Source organism: Strigops habroptila, chromosome 7 (genome assembly GCF_004027225.2).
Source record: "Strigops habroptila isolate Jane chromosome 7, bStrHab1.2.pri, whole genome shotgun sequence".
NCBI lineage: Eukaryota > Metazoa > Chordata > Aves > Psittaciformes > Psittacidae > Strigops > Strigops habroptila.
Genome location: NC_044283.2, coordinates 27,335,965 through 27,357,810, shown reverse-complemented (window position 1 = coordinate 27,357,810; position 21,846 = coordinate 27,335,965). Strand labels below are relative to the sequence as shown.

The window sequence follows — 21,846 nt, the reverse complement described above, 5'->3', positions numbered from 1 at the left end:
TGTTTGAAAACTCAGTTGTTTGTCATAGTAGTCACATTTAAAAATCCAAGATAGTAAAAACGAACTGTGTGTGATGATATAATGAAAACAATATGTTAAAAATCTAAAATACCTCTAAAGCAAGCATTTATTTTTATAACCTTTCAAACTTACTATCTAAATATGATAATGTGAAAATGAGCATTGAACTATTACAATAAAAGCAGTGTAACAATGTAAGAAAAACGTGTGACTACAGAATAGGAAACACGGTAGTGATCCAATTTAGAAAAAGAAAATCCGAAATGTTGTTTGAAAACCTTCTATAATAGAATTCAAAAATGCATTAAGGTGAGTTCTGGACCCACTGAGTTTAACAGGACATTTTGTACTGTTCTCAGTGTCAGGGTTTTGTCACACAAAGGCTGTAACAAGGTAACCGCAGTCCCCAAACCAGCAGCAAATACTGTGTATGCTGCATCAGGCACATGCCGCATTCACATTTCTCTGTCTTAGACTCAAGAATTTCTAAACTCTTCACAATTTGCTTTGAGACTAACGGAATTTGAAGATATTCTTGTGCTGCATATCCTGACTGACTGACAAGGGAAACAGCCTGGTGCAGCAGTCACCTGAGCCTGACATTAAGATTTAGTATTTTGAGAACCACAGGGTAGTAAATACTTCCAATTTCTGTTCCACTTGATGCTTGCAGTGCCTCAGTAAAATGGAGTCTCCAGGCCTGCCCCAAATGGCATCTCCTCTTTCCCAGCAAGTCTTAAACGGACAGCTAAAAAGACAGCCTCCACAGCTCCATCAGCCTAACACAAAGCATCCCACTGTTATTCCACTTGCAACAGACACAGACGGAGCCAGGAGAATCTGTTTGCAAAAACGCACAGAAACTCCTCTTTGCCTGAAGAACAGGACAATGTAGAGGATAAAGTTTCTTTTCCCTAGCCTCCAGGCTACATACTCTGGATGGGTGTGGATTTTTGGACATGTCCTGTTTTACCATACTTCTCATCATCTTTAACGTCTAGTACCTCTGCAAATCACTGTGTCTGGATAGCACAAAGTCAAAGATTTTTTTAAGGGCTTTTTTTTTTTTTTTTTTTTCTCTTGAAACTAAAGACTCAAAGAGCAAAGATAAACATGAAAAATGAGTGCTTATGTAGAAATAATGGTACTGGGAGTCCTAATGTGAACTAACTGGTTTAGAGCCTACTCTGCTGGAGGAATGATTTCCCTTGAGATTAATGCATTTAATTTGTCTGGTGCTGAGTGATTGGAAGTGGCTGGATGCAGCTTTATTTTGCACCATTATTCATGAGCTCTGCAGACTCCAGTGTGTCTCTGTGGAGGATATGGCCTAAAGCAGGATGGAATTTTGTGTACCAGCATTAGCAAAGCTTTCAGAACACCTGTAAGCAGATATAAAGCTGCTTAATTCAACCTGCCATACTTTAAGTCTCCACACTTTCAAACACAGTTTATCCTTTGTGTAAGTCTGTGGAAACCCTGTTACAGCTTTTAGACTCCTGGTGAATCTAACCTAGTGTTTACTGTCTTATAAATTTAGAATCTTTTTATGCAACATTTTAAACCTGCTCCTTGCTCTTAAGCATTTAAAGACTAGCAATTCTGGAGTACATTTAGGCCTATTTGTGGAAAAACACATCTTCAATCTTTATCTTTCTGTTTTGTAGAATGTTGTATAGTATCACAGAATCATAGAATGGTTTGGTTTGGAAGGGACCTTAAAGATCATCTAGTTCCAACTCCCCTGCCATGGGGAGGGATACCTTCCACTAGATGAGGTTGCTCAAAGCCCCATCCCACCTGGCTTTGAACACTGCCAGGGTGGGGACATCCATCATTCATAACAGATGGCTGCTGGATGACTGCTGGAAACATGGGTTTCCTCTCCTATTCCTGTATAGGAATATTTTTGGTTTCATTGACTAATAAGGAAAAGTCAGGTAAGTCTGGCAGTAATGTGGCAGCTGTATCATCCTGCTTCTCTTTTGCAGTGTGCTTGACCACAGAATGTAAGTACCTTCTTTAAGGCTGATTCATTCTATGGCGTTTGACTTCACTTATCAGTGGTACAGCCACTCATTTGACAGTTTGTGGGTTACATACATCCTATACTCTGATTTCACATGCAGAGGGATATTGTTACTACAATAGATAGCATCTGTTTTATGATCCTATCTAAATGGCCCTCTCAAGAGCAAATCACACTTGTAGACACAATTCATGCCTACAGAGTTGACAGTCTCATTGATGACAACATATAACTGACAAAACTGTAAGAAGAGTACTGAAAAGGGAGAACAGAATTTAATTACTCCATTGATGGAAAGACTTTGCATTAGAATGTACTACATTAGTTATGTACTCTACAACATTTTCAAGTTTGGAATATTGAGATGAACAAACCAGGCATAAACAGCCACTAGCATTTCTCTTTAGGTGTTCATATAGTATGTGCTTTATGAGTAAGGAGACTCTACTACACAAGTCAACTTCCTAGTTACAGAATGTACTCTTTCCTCTCAAGAGTATAACTCTCAGGTATCAGATATACTGAGGTTTGTTTGGACATAAAACCAGTGGATGTTTCCTAGTCTGGTTTTCAGGATGTCACCTCTGCATTAATCTGTTTATCCATCTTGATACAGTAAGTGTTGAACTTCTGGTTCAAAATCAAATGAAATGGCAGTAAATGTTTCAAACACAGTTGTTTAAATATTTTCAAAGTATGTGATCAAGCTAAGGAGAAAGACTTAAATGAATGCTTCCTCTAAGAGAAAGATGTGTTTCACATTCTCTTTAGCAGTAGTTGCTTCAATACACTGAAGCACACAGTGCCCTTTCTTGTCTTTTGGGAATGTTATGGGAGAAAGAAAATCGAAAATACTGTTGCTGGATTTGGGGGAAGCAAGGATATAAAGGATTCATCTATAAGAAAAAAGTGGCTTGTTACTTTTACTAGTTGTGAAATTACTTGATTCTTTATTTTTTAAATCAGTCTTCTTCAATTACCCAAGGTAAGGCAAACTTCACCATGAGGGTAGGAGTGATTGAGACCCATCGCTCCCATACAATCATTCCCAGTGTGGTAGTGCAAGACACCAGTGAGGATGCTGGATTGATGGACAAAAGGGAAAACAGGTATGTTAAATGTACTATTTTGTGTCTGTTCGGGTTTTATTCTGTGGTAATTTGCATAGGATTAACTAAGCACAGGAACTTGCCATTATCCAATTTTCTTCACCCTCTAAGATTTTAAGATTGTGATATATTACTTATCGTAAATATTTAAGAGATTAAAATCTGGGCTCTTTCAATTTCCTTACATACCTTACCCATGATTAAAATGGTTTGAAATAGTCTGTGACAATATTGATTAAATGTGGGTTTTTTGTATTTCAGCAGATATCATATAACTGTATTGTTTTGCTATTCCCCAGGCAACGCTATCTACCCAGTGCATTTGCACAGTACAATATTAACAACAATAGTAATAAAGGCGAGTAAGTATCTTTGCCATTTCATAAAATGAGAGTACTGCAATATTGTTTGTTTAAGGAGCAATGAAGAAGATATTGATATATATATGATTTTTTTGTAAACAGTTATGACATTCAAGTAATCCCCAAAGAGACTGCATGTACATTTTAACTTCATGCACATCAGTTATGATCATAATTCTCAATACTAAAGTTATTGGTATTACATCTATTAATTTAAAATAAAAGTAGTGCTACGTGAATACAATAAGCAAAACAGTTTTGAAGGCCAAACACCTAAGTATAATGTTATCCTTACTGAATTCAGATGACTCTAATAAATAGATGTGGAAGCAAGGGGTATGTGCATTCCATGACCCTATCATATTTTTCTTTTCCTTAGGGAGGAGAAGAAAAAGAAAAAAGAAAAGAAAAGGTAAGACAAAGAGTAATACTACTACTATTTCTAAGATATTTAATCTCTTCCCAAATATGTTTTAACTTAGTCTGTAACAACTGAAAATGTAAATCTATTTCTTAGCAAGTCAGAAAGAAAAAAGGATGGAGAAACACAAAAGAACAAGGACAAAAAGGAGAAAAACAAAAAAAAAGATAAGTCCAAGAACAAAGAAAATAAAGAGTAAGTATTTTTCATTTCAGTCCTCCTGTTAGTCTAATAAAATTGCTTTTTATGTAAAATCAAATCCGTTCATGCACATCCTGTGAACAAGGTGAATTCACTCTAGTGAATGAGTGTACAGACTCCTATTCTCCCTAGAGTAGAGCTGTTTTGATTTAACTTTATATGTGGACAACAGAAATACGCATGCATGGAATTGATCTGAAAAAAAAAAAAAATCAAGAAATTCTCTTTTGTATTGTGATTATCAAATATTTTTTGGATAATACCCTGAAGCAAAAGATGTACCAGCGTAAAGCAATTTCTTCCACACATAAGGGTATCTATATCAATTAAACTCTTGCTTTATCTTTTGTTTGGTAAATTCATAATTTTCTGGCCAAGGAAAAGAAACTTAAAATAATGCAGTAGGAACTTGTGTTGTATGATTTCATGTTCTTTGGTTTCTTTATGTAAACTATGCCGATTTTTCATCTCTCTCAGAGCTAGACTTTTTCCAATGAGAAAGTCATGATTTTTCTCACTTCTTTAAACATTAGTAGGCACATAATCCTTTTATTTTTTGAAAGATGATCAAATCAATTATCAGACAAGACAGTTAACTGGGTAGGAAACCAATATAAGTAATTTTGAAAGATTGAAATTACATACGTCACTGTAAACTGAAGTGTGACTGTCAAGATGATTTTGCTTAGCTAAATTTAGGTTCTAAAGCTTGCATCCCAAGTCACAGCAGCTTCATGTTCTCCATGTATTCATGCAAGGAAGCTTAAATTTAATAAAGACTGTTTATTTTACAACAACAATTTCTGGAATGCTTCATTCCTCAAAAATTGTTATGTGTATTTTAAGTCTCACATTACATTTCCTTTTTTTTCCCTTACTATCACTTAGGGTGAAGAAAGAGATTTTCATTATTGATCCAGCAGGAAATATGTATTACAATTGGTTGTTTTGCATCACAATGCCTGTCATGTACAACTGGACCATGATTATTGCTAGGTGATGTACTCCTTTGATGACTATATAAAACTTCTGGCAAATCGTAATATCCCTAAATAGATTAAAAAATATTTTACCCATCAATGATTTCATGCAAGTATTTAATTTTCATGTCATGTGAATTTACTCTTGTCTTTTCCTATTCAGAGCCTGTTTTGATGAGCTTCAGCATGACTACTTAGCGGTATGGTTTATTATTGATTATGTTTCTGATGTCATCTATATTGCTGACATGTTCGTACGGACAAGAACAGGTAAGTATACTCAATGATTAATTATTCCTCTTCACATATTTATGCCAGGTGGGTTCAAATATTCAGAATACTACTACTCTTACTATCTGGGTACCCTTGAGGAGGTGTGATAGTGAAAAAGATATTGAGAGACATCTCTGAAAGATGATGCCTGTAGTCTGTGACCTGTAAAAATAGGAGAAACTCTGATGTATTTCTCAAAGAATACATAAAGCCTGAGGTAAGCTAGGCATGAGGTAAGCTACGTACAAGCTCTTCTGCCTGCAGCTGCCTCAATAAGACAAAATTAACATGTGATGAAGCCAAGTGAGAATCAAGGGTTCTGAAAAATTAGCACCTAAATCTGGATTCTGTATTTAAGGAGATTCAAGTATTTTCTTGATTTACAAGACCACTCTGCAAACAAGACAGCCAATTAACTTCAGCTGCAACTGTTTCTTTTAAAATCTTATCCTACATCCAGAGCTACTGAGTAGATATACTCAATATGGAACTGAAATTCCCATGTTCAAATTCTTTCCCTGTAGAGTTTTTTGGAGGGTTGGGTTTTTCTTTTTCAGATGTTCACCACAATGGAAAAGTGGAGGGTAAAAATCAGTGCTAGAAATTATTAACTTTCAAAACTATAGTTTAGCTCAAGCTGAACCATATAGCACTAAATTGAATATTTGGAAATAAGAAATTGTTTATTAAAAAGTAAGAGGAGTTATGTACCATCTGAAATTTGTACCCAAAGTATTTTTTGAAGTAGATTTGGATTGACATTAAACACAACACAGTTGAAGTTGTAACATTTTTTATTACTTACAATTTGATCTTAGGTTACCTGGAGCAAGGTCTTCTGGTGAAAGAAGAACAAAAGCTTCGAGAGAAATATAAGGCATCTTTTCAATTCAAATTAGATTTTCTGTCAGTCATACCAACCGACATCTTATACTTTAAGTTAGGACTGAATTACCCAGAATTAAGAATAAATAGGCTACTCAGAGTAGCTCGGATGTTTGAATTCTTCCAGCGAACAGAAACAAGGACAAACTACCCAAATATCTTCAGGATCTCTAACCTTGTCATGTACATTGTGATTATTATTCACTGGAATGCCTGTGTGTACTACTCAATCTCAAAAGCCATTGGATTTGGAGCTGACACATGGGTCTACCCCAACACCTCTGATCCTGAATTTGCCCGTCTGATTAGAAAGTACGTTTACAGTCTCTACTGGTCAACGCTGACCCTGACTACTATCGGTGAAACACCCCCTCCTGTACAAGATTCTGAGTATTTCTTTGTGGTTGTCGACTTCTTGGTTGGAGTATTGATTTTTGCTACCATTGTCGGTAATGTGGGCTCCATGATCTCCAACATGAATGCTGCCAGGGCAGAGTTTCAAGCAAGGATTGATGCTATCAAGCAGTATATGCACTTTCGGAATGTGAGTAAAGACATGGAAAAAAGAGTTATAAAGTGGTTTGACTACCTGTGGACAAACAAAAAGGCTGTGGATGAAAGGGAAGTCTTGAAGTATCTGCCAGATAAACTAAGAGCAGAGATTGCAATCAATGTTCACCTGGAAACACTAAAAAAAGTTCGGATTTTTGCAGACTGTGAAGCTGGTCTGTTGGTTGAACTGGTTTTGAAACTCCAGCCACAGGTATACAGTCCTGGAGATTATATTTGCAGAAAAGGAGATATTGGGCGAGAGATGTACATTATCAAAGAAGGCAAGCTGGCAGTAGTTGCTGATGATGGAATTACCCAATTTGTGGTCCTAAGTGATGGCAGCTATTTTGGAGAAATCAGCATTCTTAATATCAAAGGTAGCAAAGCTGGCAACCAAAGAACAGCCAATATTAAAAGTATTGGATACTCTGACTTGTTTTGTCTGTCTAAAGACGATCTCATGGAGGCTTTAACAGAGTACCCAGATGCAAAGGCTATGCTGGAAGAAAAAGGAAAGCAAATCCTAATGAAAGATGGGTTGCTGGACATTGACATTGCAAATTTAGGAAGTGATCCTAAAGATCTGGAAGAGAAGATCACCTACATGGAAGGTGCGATGGACAGGTTACAAACAAAGTTTGCCAGGTTGTTGGCTGAGTACGATGCTGCACAACAGAAACTGAAAAAAAGACTTACACAAATCGAGAAAATACTGAAGCCAGTTATAGAGCAAGAATTTGCAGACTTGGATCTGCAAGAAGCAGATCCACCCACAGAGAAGCCTGGATTGTCAAAAGCAGAATAAAACACTGGAGGTTGCCAATAAGACTTAGGGTCAAATCCTGCATGGGGCTGAATACTTTCATTTCTAGTCTTTATAGCACCTGACTGTTAATTAGGAAAAAATATTTTTTGAGGTAATGTCACTAATTTCCTACAAACAGCACATATTTGGAGGGTTTTGGGAAGAAAAAGAAGAATTGAGAACGAGAATGTAAGGTAACACTTTGGTATCGCATGAACAGGTAGTATTATTTCCTAATGCGTTATGTACACTTTATGTAACTGCTCTCCAGCAAATGCATTCAATCTATGTACAGTCATATCCTGGCAATATTGTAAGTTTTGCTGACTATTTTAAAATAATTTCTTTATGTCTACTTATGGAAAGAAGGAAAAGTTTGCTAACTACTACGTAATTTGAAGTCAGTATAAGCATGAACTATGATATGAAATTTGTGTATAAACAAACACATTTTAATATGTATTGACATAAGATGAATTAAGTATGGGACATACGAGTACTGAACGGTATAAGATTTGGAAATGATTTCTTGAAATGTAAGTGGGCAGTTTTAAATGGTCCTTTTTTTGGGATAATATATGCAAAGGCTGGAATAGAAAGGAGAGAAAATATAACTTCTTGTAAGCATCGGTATGAAAAATATGGGTGGCTCAAAATCTAGCTGTTCCTTCCACAATAATAACAAATCCATAATACTGAAGGCTGTTTCCTGTAATCATATGGCTGCTGAACATGGACTATCAAGTTTTTAAGATCTATGCTTAAAAACTTTTATGTCTCTAGCGTAGCAGTTGTGGACACTGGCAGAGTGCAAGGGGCAGACATGACAGAAAGAGGCCAAACTCTCCCTATGTCTTCTGTAGCTGCTGTGGGGAAAGAACATGACTAAATAGGTAATTTTTTCTATTTATAGGCTATTTCTTTCTTCATAACTACTACTAACATAGTAAAATATACTGTTTCATATGCCAGATCGGTTTTCAACTGCTTTAAAAGCATTATGTCCTAGGATTTTTTTCCCTGGTTTATGTATTTTTTCAGTGGCAGAAATTGGCTTTCTTAGTTGTGGTCTCAGCTGGCTATTTTCAGTTGGGCATTTTCAGTAGACTTTGATCATAGCCACTTAATGTTGGAAAAGTTTGATGACAGGGAGTGAAGAAAGTATTGCAAGGGATAATTCTGTGTTTAGGGCAATTTGGTTATCCTGGGCAACTGGACTGCCACTTTTAATAAATACATATGTAAATGTTACTATTATATATAAGTATACTGTACTTGATAATATCTCTATACTTTCATTCTTCTCCTTAATAACATGGAGATATTATAAATTGGAATTTTGGTACAGTGAATTCTTTGCCATCATTTCATTAAAGACTCTACCTGTGCACACCAGAATAATTGCTATGCTGGCATTTAACTGTACTGTGAATGTTGGAGTTTGCAATAAGCATTCTTCCAGTTCAGGTCTTGAACATAATTTGCAATCTGTATGGCAGCAGCATAATTTGCAATCTGTATGGCAGCCGTAGGGCTGTGTCATATTTCACTAGGCACTTAGGAAGCACTTTTCTCCTCTGTTGAAGTTTAAGACTTTGTATTAGAGAAATATGTGATAAGTTTTAACTAAAAAAGGCAGAGATCTACTGTTCATATTTTTTCTTTTATTGATCCTTCAGTCTAACATGAATTGTAATCACTAGCTGCCTCTTTCTTGAGAATAAAAATTATTCTAAACACCTCAAAATAAAACAGAAAACCAGAATTGAGCTCCAGTAGTTTACTTACTATTTTCAGACTCTTTATGATAGGAAATCTTTTATTACTTAACTTGCATAAGCATATATTTGCTGAAAAAAAACCCCACGCCACCAACCCTCCCCCCCCAAACCCTGCTAAATGCAGTTTCCTCCTAGCACAAGGCAGAAGTGCTTTATAAGTGTTATATTTATATTTGTATTTATTATTTATGTTCTATAAAATTTTAAGTATTTCAACTTGCCCCTACTTGTCAGATCTCTTCAAGGAGGCACACAGGTACCTCAATATATATCTTCGTGTAGTAAAACCTGGATATGCTTCAGTGGGGTTTCTACACATGCTTTGTGGCTGATTTTAACTCTCATGCTCTGAAGAAGGGCTGTGACCAAAACACGTGCAGGAGCGGCACCCTGCAGACATAGGTGCCAGAAATTTACTCTGGAGACAAGGAGGCTTAGGGGAGACCTCACTGCTCTCTACAACCACCTGAAAGGATGCTGTAGTGAGGTGGGGGTCTGTCTCTTCTCCCAAGTAACAAGTGATAGGACAAGAGTAAATGGACTGAAGTTGTGCCAGGGGAGGCTTAGAGTGGATATTAAATTCTTCACCAGAAGGGTTGTCAAGCATTGGAACAGGCTGCCCAGGGAGGTGGTGGAGTCACCATCGCTGGAGGTATTTAAAACATACACAGATGTGCTTAGAGACATGGTTTAGCAGTGGGCTTGGCAGCGCTGGGCTGGACTCGATCTTAAAGGTCTTTTCCAACCTAAACAATTCAGTGACAGACAGCTGAAGCCATTGCTTCTGCGGCCAGAGAAGCAAGCAAAGAGAAACCCAAACACCAGACAAGAGAGGCCGGCAGCCCGGGCGCTACCGCACACGCACCGGTCACCCGCCGCGCCCTGAGAGCCGCCCGCCCAGGCGACTCCGAGCTCCGGCCCGGGAAGGCCTGCGGCCGCGTGGCACCCCTCGGCACGCTGGGTGTTGGAGTCCCCCCGCCCCGGCCGCGCGGTGCACGCTGGGAGTTGTAGTCACGGTGCCGCGGCGCTCACGGGGTCCGTACCGCCTCTGCTGCCGCACCCGCACGGAGGGGCTGGGCTGCAGAGCTCGCCTCGGGGCGGCTTCAGCCGCGGGTGTGCGGAGGGCTCGGCTTCCCTCCGCCCTCCCTCGCTCACTGGAGGGGGAGAGATGGAGGCGCCCTGGCGGCAGGGCGGCCGGGGCCGCGGCCGTGCCAGGCCCGGGGACGGGTTCGCTGCCCGTGCAGGGGCGGCTGCCCGGTCCCCGGTCCCCAGAGCCCGTGGCGGTGCCTGCGCTACGGCCGCGGGGAGTAGCGGTGAGGCGGCCAGCGGTGAGTGTCGTGTCCTCTCCCTTACCCGCGTCCGCCTGGGGGTTGTGGGGCGCCGGGCTGGGGAGCGGCTGTGGCCCGGAGCCCAGACGGGCCTCGGGAGCCCCCGCGGATGCCCAGGTCGGGGCTCTCCCCGGCGTCGTGCGGGGGGCGCTCGTGTGGCCGGCAGGCCCGGCCCCGCTCCTTGCCGCTCGGCGGCAGCGAGCCGGTGTTCGCCATGTGCTGCCACTGCCTGGGGGCACCGCCGGGGGAAACGCGGGGCCCGGGCAGCGGCGGGGACGTGTCCTCCCCGCGTGCAGGGTTAGGGCCCTTCTTGCTGAAGAGCAAGTGTAAAGTAATAGATGGAGCAGCTGTTTTTCAGTGCGGTTGGAAATACTCGGGAGAGTGCTGCCCACTAGGGACAACCATAAGGTACTCTGGTCAGTGACAGACACAGTGCCCCGGTGCGGGAGCAGCCCGGGCTGCGTTGTGCGCGGGCGTGGTGTGAGTGCGGGTTAGTACTTCGCGGGTGGAGAAGTGCCAAATAGTGAGCTCTTTTAAGTGGCATCGCAGTTTCTTAAAGACAACCCTAAAACTAGACTTGACGTAACCCCTGTAAATGTATTGAGTGCAGTAGTCTAATACGGAAAACTAAGAGGTACTCAAGTCCTGTGATCTTCTGAAGACCTTTATATCTCTGTGATAGGTTATCTTAAAGGCACTTTGGTTTATTATGAACTCTGTTAAGTTACATATTTTTTTCTTCATGTGAGAATCTTCCTCTATGTCACATGCAGTATCTTCAGCAAAAGCTAGTAATACCCTGTCACTTTTAATGTTACCATCTGCAAAGTACTGTGAACCCACTATTGCATTAAAGACTTGTTGGGTGGAGGAAGATCAATAACAGTAATAATTTAAAAAATCCCAAATGCTGGGAGAGGTACCTGTAGGCAAATTATAACAATTGCTTTTGTCAAGAATTGCCTGGGGCCTTTTTTGTGTGTGTGTTTGTTTGCGGAGGTTTTTTTTTGTTTCTTCAGGTTTTTTTTCTTCCTCATACTATGAAAGCTGTGTCTGTGTGAGATGTGTGTTGTGGGGTTTTTTAAGTATCCCTTTCATAAAGCAGCATTATAGATGCATATATTCTAGTCTGTCTGGTTGGATTTGTCAGCAGTAATTGACAGGTAATAATTCCTCCTGTGAATTTTATGGATAATGCACATTAAAGAAGAAAATACAATTTATCTCTTCTTGTGTGGTATTGAAAATGCAGCAACTTAGTGCTCTTAAAAGCCTAAAATCATCAAACTCTTGAAAGAAAAGGACAGTTGAAAGCATGTAGACCTGAATGTGGTGTCATGATTATCTGTCATGGTATTAATCTGTTCTCTTAATAGAATTATCTTCACAGAAGAAATTTGATGAAATTAAGAAAGCTAATCAGGCTGCAGCAAAAAAGCTAGTCGAAGACCAGTTTAGCTCCTCATCTGAAGAGGATGATGAAGATGCTGAAGTAAAACAAGGAAAGATTTTGGCCAAAACATTTACCATTTACACCAGTCAAACTGGTAAATTTTTTTCATTTATTGACTTTTCTTTCAGTATGAAAACATAAACAATACTGTATTATTGGCTGTATATTAAAATTTTTCCATAATTGGAGGGGAAGCACTTTATTCTGATGTCTTGTATTAAAAGTACTTGTTCCCAGCAATGCATGCTGGCAGTACTTCTTGCCTTCTTATGCAGAATCAATGGGATAGTTTTGAAACTGTCGTAAGTACTTCTAATAATGTAGTTTTTTGATAGTATATGACTGGCTTCTGTTCAGAGAAAAAAAATACATTTTTACAGCAGTCTCAACATGTATAGAATAGCAGATCAAACATTACTGATTGCTTTAAAAATCTTTGTACATTAAAGATGGAGATGCAAGTGAACTGGAACGTACAAGACAGTACGTGAATGAAGCTTTTCAGTCAGGGGCTATGACATGTCTGATCTGCATTGCCTCAGTTAAAAGGAACCAAGCTGTAAGTATTTTTCAGTAGTCTTTTAGAATAAAGCAGATAAAACTGTCTGAATAACTTGTGTTTAATTATATTACTAAGGTGATTCTTGGGATTGATGTTTTTAAATTGGTAGAGTACTGAATGCAACATTCAGCATCTTTGGATTTTTCAAACGTGTGAAGAAATATGTGCTTAAATATATATAGCTTGTAATCAGAATGTGGATGTTTTGACATATGTTTGTTATCCCAATGTAGAATAGTTATTTTTAAATTACAGAGAGTAGCAGATGAAAAAAGCGAAGTGCTTGAAGGCTGATATTTGCAATGATATCTTCAGTAAGCTAGGTTGTAGCAAACACCAAGGCAAGAAATGGGAAGCTAGGAAAAACTATTGCTGGATTTATAGCAGGGGACCCGAGATAAACTTTGCTGCTCCAAATGCTAATCAGGTGAAAGAGAATGGCGGCACATCTGAGAAGACTTATTTAATATAGCTACATTTTTCATGGCAGAGATTTCAGGACAAATTTTTTTCACTTTTATTGTTATATGTCAACGTCCCTTTGATGTTCAGAGGCTCAACCCTGTTCCTGTTAGTTACTTGAATCAAATATGTTTGCAGCTATATGTTTGACATTAAAAAAAAAATAAATTGAGAAAATCTTTAACTTCTTATGCTAGATGTTCATGGACTACAAGTATCCAATGAAAATGTAGTAATTAACTTCTTTTTTTTAAGAAAGCAATACAATGTTTTGTATGAATTTTAAACATACTTAATCTGTATTTCTTCAGACCTTAACATATACGTTTAACTTGATTTCTAAGTTCTGTGTCTCTTGAGAGTTAATCTCATCTCAGCAGAAGTGAGCTGATTTTGTAATTAAGTGGTTTGTTAGTTAGCTTGAATCTATAACATTTCAGTCAAGTGTGTGTGTTTTCTTAATGTCTCCTGTTTAGCTTTAGTTTTGGGGAGTTAGTTATTGTACTTTTACAAACTTACGTCATTGCCTTTGTCCTCTATAAGTTATGGAGAAATTCTGCTTGTTTTCACAATATAATTTATACTGTGAAATATACATAACAATGTCATAAGTTATTCAAAGATAAAGAAATGAAACTGAATTTTTCTGTTGCATTCCTCTTACCAAATATCAATATGTGAAAAGTTCCCAAGTCGTAAAACTGCATTTTTGTTATTTAAATAGCTTTTCAGCAGCAGGCTGATATGGAAGGGTGGTGATTTCACTCTAGAACTGACAAAGAGGTACACTGGGAACAACAACTTAAATGCTTAGTGATGGATGCAGGATACTGGCAAAATCAACTCTCTCTGAAGCAGATTTGCTTTTAATTCTGTTCCATTTTATACCTCTCTTGCTCTTTGAACAAAAGATACTAGGCTGAAAGCCACGCTTCCAATCAGATCTTATTTTTACCAGCATTGTATATAAATCCCAAAGTTTGAAAGAGGGAAAAAATCTTGTTAGTACTTCTGCTACCAAGATGTTTAGAGACCTAGAGTATGGGACAGGAAGAGCTGAGCTTGTTTAGTCTGGCAGAGAGGAGGCTGAGGGATGTTGCCCAAGGATGTTGTGAATGCTCCATCCCTGGCAGTGTTCAAGGCCAGGCTGGATGGAGTCTTGGGTGACATGGTTTAGTGTGTGGTGTCCCTGCCCGTGGCAGGGAGGTTGGAACGAGATGATCTTAAGGTCCTTTCCAGCCCAAACTATTCTGTGATTCTATGATACAGTTGCAGCCTCTGTTTAGTTGGAGTTGTGAAGGTGGCTAGAGCCAAAGTCATCTTTGTGGTGACAGGAGTGTAATAAGGGACAGTGGTGCAAAGTGGGGCTTGGGAGGTGCAGACTGGGTGCTAGGAAGGCAGCGTGACATTTGGAGTAAGTTGCCCAGGATGATGGTTGGTTGGGGAATCCCCATCCTTCAGGATTTTCCAACTGTGCTAGGCAAAGCTGTGGGTAAGCTGAGTTAAGTTGGCAATAGCCCTGCTTTGGGCACGAGGTTGTGCTACATGATCACCAACAGTGTGTTTAAATCAATATTTCTATGATCGTATGAGTCTTTTGGGCTCCGTATGCCTAGGCAAGAATTTCCTACAGGAGCAGGAAAACAGATTATAGATATGAATCAGTAACAGTAAAACTACCTGTATTAATCTAACAATAGGTATAATCTATCTTTGGAAACCCATTTTTTAAATGGAAAAATAGCAGTCTTGTCTTTGTTTAGATACTGCAGATGTTCATCAACAGAAACAGAAAGAATATAAAGCAATTGACACTTATATCTGCTCTTTAGGTCTGGAGCTGTTGTGGATGCTTTTGTATATTTCACCTGGTGTGTATCCAGAAGTGGGCCAAGGACAGCCTGTTCCTTGTGTCTTCTGTGACAGATGATGATTTTGGGAAGAAAGATTATCCCTGGCCATGGTGAGCTCTTCCTGGTACACTTGAAAAGATACTTCCCTTAGACTGACTTTGCTTTTTTTTTAATTATTTTTAAGTTTTCATTAACATGATTCAGGAATATTTCACAGACATATTAAAAACCTGCTGCATCAAATTTGTTTCTGAGAAGATAACTTATTTCGCATGTATCTCAGCTTCTAATATTTGTTTCTGAATTGCTTTCCATATTTGTCTGTTATTTTTAAAGTTGGCACTGTGAAGTAAATAAATAAACCAAACAAAAACAAAAAAACCCCAACAGTTCTAAAATAGGAAGGTTTAGACATTTATTATTTTTTTAGTCTCTGTATAACTCAAGCACTAAAGCCAATCTTGCAGTTTTATGTGGGATTGTATAAAGAAGAAGGTAGTATTGTTGCTGCATGAATAATGAAGTTTGCTTTTTCAGTAGTTTTGTGTCTGAAAGTTCGGTCAAGGTTTCTCTGTCCATGTTCGTTCTATGCTTTATTTGTCCACTTACTTTCATGTGGAAACTTGTAATATCTGAGACAGAGTCCTCTGTCATATTGGTTGCAAATGCTTGGTGGATTCAAAAGCTCTGTTAATGTGGGATCTCAGAGAACAGGAAAAAGGTATAAGATTGTTGGCTGGCAGTGTGTCAAGTTGATAACGCCTATTTTGCTACAATTCTACTACTAGCTTTGTGTTTAAGCAAAATGTTTATAATGAAAACAGTTTCAAGCAAATGGTATTTTATTTAACTTTTAAGCACATGATAAAACTGTGCAGTCGCTATGGATAAATGCTGTATGGCCTGTAATGTATTCTATAGGGGCAAATTGACATTCTATTTGATAAAAATGAGTACATAGGCCTTTCAAAGCTTCTATTCTTCTCTGAGGAGGAGCTCCTTGTCTGTTGTCCTTTCCTACTGTAGTCAGAAAGGGGAGGGACTTTGTTTCTTCTTCCTTGTGTTGCCTCCCTTGTCCATGGCTTCCACCAGAAAGCCTTTAAAACCTGTGGCACTAACAAGTTCTAGATTTTGGGAATCTATCTACTTTTAGGAATAGTGTATTTTTTACTAAGTGACACCTTCAAGGATAACAAATAAAGGTGTGCATCTTATGATATCTAAGATGCTGAACTGGTACAATCTGAAATCTTTTAAATAAAATTTTAAATATTATGCATAGCTCAGTTATCATCATTAGCTCTTGTTTTACATAGCTTGTAAATTGCCACTGGTAAAACCCTGGGGTTTAATCTTTTTTTTTTTTTTTTCTTTTGATTGGTTCCATTTAAGTAGGTTAACTCTTTGTTACATACATTCTTTTGGTATTACTTGACGTAAAAATTGTTTTGTATGCTTGCTATGCTGATTTTGATTTTTTTTTTAATGTAAATTCTTAGAGAAAAAGGGTTGCAGTGATATGACAATTCCTGAGACATTCTAATGAATGTATTGTAAAATCTGACATGTAGCAAGACCCTTATTGTATATGACAAATTTAGTTATGTTGTTATTGGTTACATTAGTTGTAAAAATGTTAATTAGTAGCCTGGTAACAATCTTGGGAAACTGAAATGATAAAAACTGCTTTTCTTTTAAAAAAATTCTTAAAAAAATTGCTTTTCTTTTTACTCCCTTTTCCCCTTGTTGTAGTCCAAAATGTAGGTTTGAATACAAACGATCTGAAACTCCCAGTAGGTATTACTGTTACTGTGGAAAAGTGGAGAATCCAACACTGGACCCATGGCTGGTACCTCACTCCTGTGGTCAGATATGTGAGAGGGAATTCAAACCTCCTTGTGGTCATAAATGTTTGCTGCTTTGTCATCCAGGTAAATCCATTGAGTCTCTTGGTTATGTGACCTGTATTTCTGTAGCTATTACATAGTTTTATGTGAGATCTGCTAACTACATTTAAAATTCCCAGAGTAAACCAGATGCATTCAAGGCTGCATTTACTGAATAGCCATTAGTGAGGTGTTCTTTTTCCTGTACTTAGGACCCTGTCCACCTTGCCCAAAGATGGTCACAACAACCTGTCACTGTAAGAAAGCTAAACCAGTGCCCCAAAGGTGCAGTGCCAAGGAATGGTCGTGTCGCCTGCTGTGTGGACGAACATTGCTGTGTGGACAGCACACCTGCGAGAATCCCTGTCATGCAGGTAGACCTGCCCTCTTAAACTCCAGAGAAGTAGTTGTTTGAATTGTTAAGATACGTCATTCTTTTGCAATTCCTACTCTCAATGTCACTTTGCAATTACACACAGGAGATTGTCAGCCTTGTCCACGAGTCAGTAAACAACGGTGCATCTGTGGAAGACAGACAGGAGAGAGACTTTGTGCAAGTCCTCAGTGGCAGTGTGATCAGGTGTGTTGAAGCTGTCCTTTTAAGCTTATTTCTCATCTTTATGTAAAATTTTGTTACTCAGTGTATTGAGGATTGGAAAAACTCATTCAGTAAGAAAATAAAGTTCATTTTTTAGATTTTGACAGTGAAGCCAGAAATGTAGCAGCATTGTTTGAGAATGGATCTGCTTGGTGGCCAGATTAATTTCTGACAGTAGTTTAAATGTCGCTGTTCTAGAATTGTGCTTGTAGCACTGAATTTGACCTTGTATATTCTGTTTTCTTGTATTTGAGGGTGAAATTTCAGTTGCTGTCTCGAAAAATAAGCATGAAACCGCAGCTTTGTAGAGTTTCATGCTTCTAGTTACCGTAACAGAATGAAAGCTTTGATTCATTCTTTGAAGTGTATTTACAACTCATTCTTAGGACCAAGGCTATGGATTCACAGACAAAAAAATAATTTAAAAAAGAAATTAAGTGGCAGGGGTGAGGTTGCACGAGGAGATACTTGGTCATTACAATCCCAGTAAGAAAGGCACTCAGCCTCTGTAAAGTATCAATTAAAATGCAATTTATTTCAGCTAATGCTGTAGGGAGAGGGAGTATAATATAAATACTAGTATGGGAACTGGGAACCCTAAGCTGTTTAGCATTGACTGGGCATCTGATCCACATGGAGCATGCAATGCAGACCCCATCTGTAGAATGGATTACCCCATTTTGGTCATTGGAGCTATTGTAGGATTTTGTTAGAAGAAAGCAACTCTGTCATTTCTGCTGTCAGAAGGGATGTTCAGATGAGAACTTCTTGCTGCACTTTTTAGATAAGGATGAGGACATGCAGATGGTATAATCTCTGCTAACAAGTGGGAGCTGCCTCCAATCTCCCTTTGCTCCAAGAAGTTTATCCTGTGGCCAAGGAAAATGTGCAGCACAACACAGGCCTGAAGGCCAAGCTATATGTGCAGCACAGCACAGGCATGGGACTACTCAGGTTAACTGTTGTGTGAACGACTAACTCGTCAGTATACAGTGGTCTTCCAGTCAGGGTCACTTCAGAGGTGATCAGTTTTATTTGATGAACTCAGGGAATATAAGATTTGTTAACAAAATTAAGAAAAAGGCATCTCTCACCCCTAGTTTTTCCCCTTGGGTTGTGTTGTCTTGGTATGTAATTTTGTTACGTTGCATTCACTTGATTTCTCTGAGTTTTCCAGGTGTGTGGGAAACGTTTGCCTTGTGGTAATCATACATGTGAACAAGTTTGTCATGCTGGTCCCTGTGGAGACTGTCCTCGTTCTGGAAAAAGGTCCTGTCCTTGTGGAAAATCAAGTGAGCTGCTCTTTTATTTTTATTTTTATATATTTGTTTTCCTTCTCCTTTAAAAAGTCAAAATAAGAAAACAAAAGTCATGCGGTCTTCGGCAGTGAGTAGTTTAAATTAATTGTGCAGGGCATGATTCATAAAAAGTTTTTACGAAGAGTGAACTCTGACAGCTTTGATTAACTCTTTTGCTTAATTCTTTCAAAGCTTTATTTAGTACCACGGGTTTAATTGATGATGTGAATAATTGGGTAATTCTAGAGAAGCTTTTAAAAAAAAGTGAGAGAATCGGCATTTGAACTCATACTACACAGTGCATTTTTTTTTTCTAAATATTTTGGCTTTTTTTTCTAAATGTTTGCTTGTACTTCTCTCTCTTCATCTAGAGTTTACATTGCCTTGTACAGAAGATGTGCCCACCTGCGGCGATAGTTGTGACAAAGTTCTGGAATGTGGCATCCATAAGTGTTCGCAGCGCTGTCATCGAGGTCCCTGTGAAATATGCAGACAGGTTAGTTTTACCCTAACAGGTTCACATTTTGCTGGGGTTTTTAAACAGTATATGCCTGGAACAATGCAAGTCTCCTGAGGAAAATGAAATCATGTCTATCACAAAGTCTATGACTTTCTGTTCATTAAAAGCAACACTTTTTTTTTTTTCCTTACTCCCCTCCTGCCCCAACACAATTCTGAATTAATAGTTCAGTTTTATGTATCTGAATTAAGGCATGGATAAGGTTTTTATTGTTTTGGCTTGGATTTTTTGGGTGGGTTTTTTTTTTCTATTAATCATGGTCTATTAGTAGGAAAATACTATTTTATTGTGCTCTAAGTAACTATGGAGCTTCTGTGGTCTGGCCTATAAAGCTGTTGCGCTCTCTGCTCTCGGTTGTCTCTTCCTGAGCCAGCTTTGCTACAAAGTCTATGGTGAATGTAGTTAGCCCATGATAGCTGGGGTAAAGGTTAGATAAAACTGGTCACCTACTTCTTAAATTATTTGTATACACAATGGATGAATCTATTTTAATATGCAGGAAAGGTACTTTTTTGTATTTTTTTCTGCATTTATGCTTGTCATCTTGCACTACGCACTTGAGTAGTTCTCTTGAAGTGGCTTTCCCCTCAGTGAGACCAAAGCCACAGTGAGGTGCTGTCTAGAGCACAGTGTTGGCAATACTGACACAAGGTCCCCAAGTAGTTATTTCACAGAGAGGTTATCTGCTCAGAGCAGTTGATATACTTCCTGTTGTGATAAAGCATTGTAATGTTTTGTTCCCATGAAATTTTCTTTACAGCTGGTAGAAGACCAGGTTTTTTTGGTTTAAAATACCCTGCTTTTTCCCCTTATCTTGCTGCCCAGGAAGTTGAAAAACAGTGCCGCTGTGGGAAGCACACTAAACGCATGCCATGTCATAAGCCATATCTGTGTGAAACAAAGTGTACTAAAATTCGTGATTGCCAAAAGCACCAATGTAGGAGAAAGGTAAGTGTCCAGAGATGATCTTTCTCAAATGTATTGTTTAGGTAACTTTGTTTTTCTTTAGATACAGTATTTTATATTATGTATAAAGCACATCAATCTGTTGTTCCACCTCATGTTATTGTATAGAGAAAAGAGGTTTCTTCAACATCATTCAAATTAGTTTGCAGTGTACCAGAATCCTGAACAGCTTGTCACCAGGGAAAACTGAGTGGCCTCAAAAACTGAGAGGGGATTTTGACAACTTCCCTGTTCCAGAAGGCAGTTTTACTTTCAGATACTGTTACCGTAGAAGTCAGTCAGAGAAACAATCAAGACTCAATTTGGAGTTTTAGAGAGCAGGCATTCTTTATTGCAGTGCTGGGCGCACATACCAATCATTTTGCAAAGGTGAGCGTGCTTGTCACTTGCTGACAGCAGCTATATATTTAGCATACTCATGCATATTCATAGCTTTTACAGGAACTGATTATAATATTTGCATTCTAATTAAGCATGTGCTTTCTTGCTGGGTGGGGGTCTCTGGTGGTCGCCTCTTCCTCCCTGTGTTTACTGAATGATCTTGCACATGCTCACAAGGACCTAGTGCTGAGTTAGCAGTTGGTATGTTCTTGCTTCTGTTCTCTTCCAGTCTTGCTCCATGTTGGGCGCCACTCTGCTATCTTGAAGGCTGGCATCCTTGGTCTTACTGTTTCCTTAGTTGTTATCAATCCTGTGATATTCCTTCCCCTGTCAGCCGAACATTGCTTTCTCTCTACGTGTTATCAAGTTACAACAGTTTGCTGTATTCTACTATGTTAAAGACGTGCACACTATTGTTAGTTTAAGCCTACAATTTAAGCCTACAATACTTCAGTAGTTACTGATGCTTTATGCATTCTGGAGTAGTTAAATCAATTTATTTCATTATGTTGTAGGAAGAGCTGGGAATCTCTCATAACTTCGTAAGGGACATACTCTAATTTTTAACAACCCAGTATTCCACAGCAGCTTCTAACATGCATTGCTGCAAGCAGCAGTGGTCTGACAATTTGGAATTTGAGTTTTGTTTCCCTTCTCATTTGAAATCATAGGGGTGATTGATAGCTCAGATCCATCTTTTCAGTTTATTGATTCAAGAAGGCCTGAAAGTTGTCTGCTAAGTGTTAATTAAGACATTACAGAAGTTGGACTTCTTACCACAAAGAGGCATGAAAAAGTACAGGTTTATTCTTAGATATTTTTGAGTGGTAGCATTATTATTACTACAGTGAATTTACTTTATGTGAATAGGCAACAGAAGAAGTAAATGCAATCTTGACATCTTCAATTTATGCTAAAAAATCCAGGTTTCTCTTCCTAGTTGCCATCCTTCCTTATAGAGTTTGGAAGATGGGTACCTTTCAAGTTAATAGAAAAGATGGGGTTTTCTGCTGGCATTCACCAAATGATGATGGTGATGGTGGTGTGATGTGTTCTTCCACATTACTATTTTGTATAAGAACAGAAAGTAGATAACTGATCCTGAAGTTATTTGACCTTT

At 38.6% G+C, this 21,846-nt stretch overlaps 2 protein-coding genes across 3 annotated transcripts in view; both read left to right on the top strand.

Moving 5' to 3' along the window:
* Positions 1-3,052: 3,052 nt before the first annotated feature.
* On the top strand, positions 3,053-7,638 carry CNGA1 (cyclic nucleotide gated channel subunit alpha 1). The gene is made up of 7 exons (XM_030492585.1): positions 3,053-3,164; positions 3,455-3,521; positions 3,901-3,933; positions 4,039-4,137; positions 5,032-5,139; positions 5,287-5,393; positions 6,215-7,638. Exons 1-7 carry the CDS (start codon positions 3,053-3,055, stop codon positions 7,636-7,638), a joined length of 1,950 nt encoding a protein of 649 aa, XP_030348445.1.
* Positions 7,639-10,443: 2,805 nt separating this feature from the next.
* Positions 10,444-21,846, top strand: part of NFXL1 (nuclear transcription factor, X-box binding like 1) — a 45,144-nt gene continuing 33,741 nt past the window's right edge. For both annotated transcript variants that reach the window (XM_030491442.1, XM_030491443.1), the window contains exons 1-10: positions 10,444-10,747; positions 12,124-12,294; positions 12,650-12,759; positions 15,057-15,187; positions 16,830-17,008; positions 17,176-17,337; positions 17,443-17,543; positions 18,739-18,853; positions 19,231-19,355; positions 20,205-20,327. In XM_030491442.1, coding sequence (XP_030347302.1) covers positions 10,588-10,747; positions 12,124-12,294; positions 12,650-12,759; positions 15,057-15,187; positions 16,830-17,008; positions 17,176-17,337; positions 17,443-17,543; positions 18,739-18,853; positions 19,231-19,355; positions 20,205-20,327 — 1,377 coding nt within the window. In that variant the 5' untranslated portion in view covers positions 10,444-10,587. The remainder of the gene's footprint in view (positions 10,748-12,123; positions 12,295-12,649; positions 12,760-15,056; positions 15,188-16,829; positions 17,009-17,175; positions 17,338-17,442; positions 17,544-18,738; positions 18,854-19,230; positions 19,356-20,204; positions 20,328-21,846) is intronic.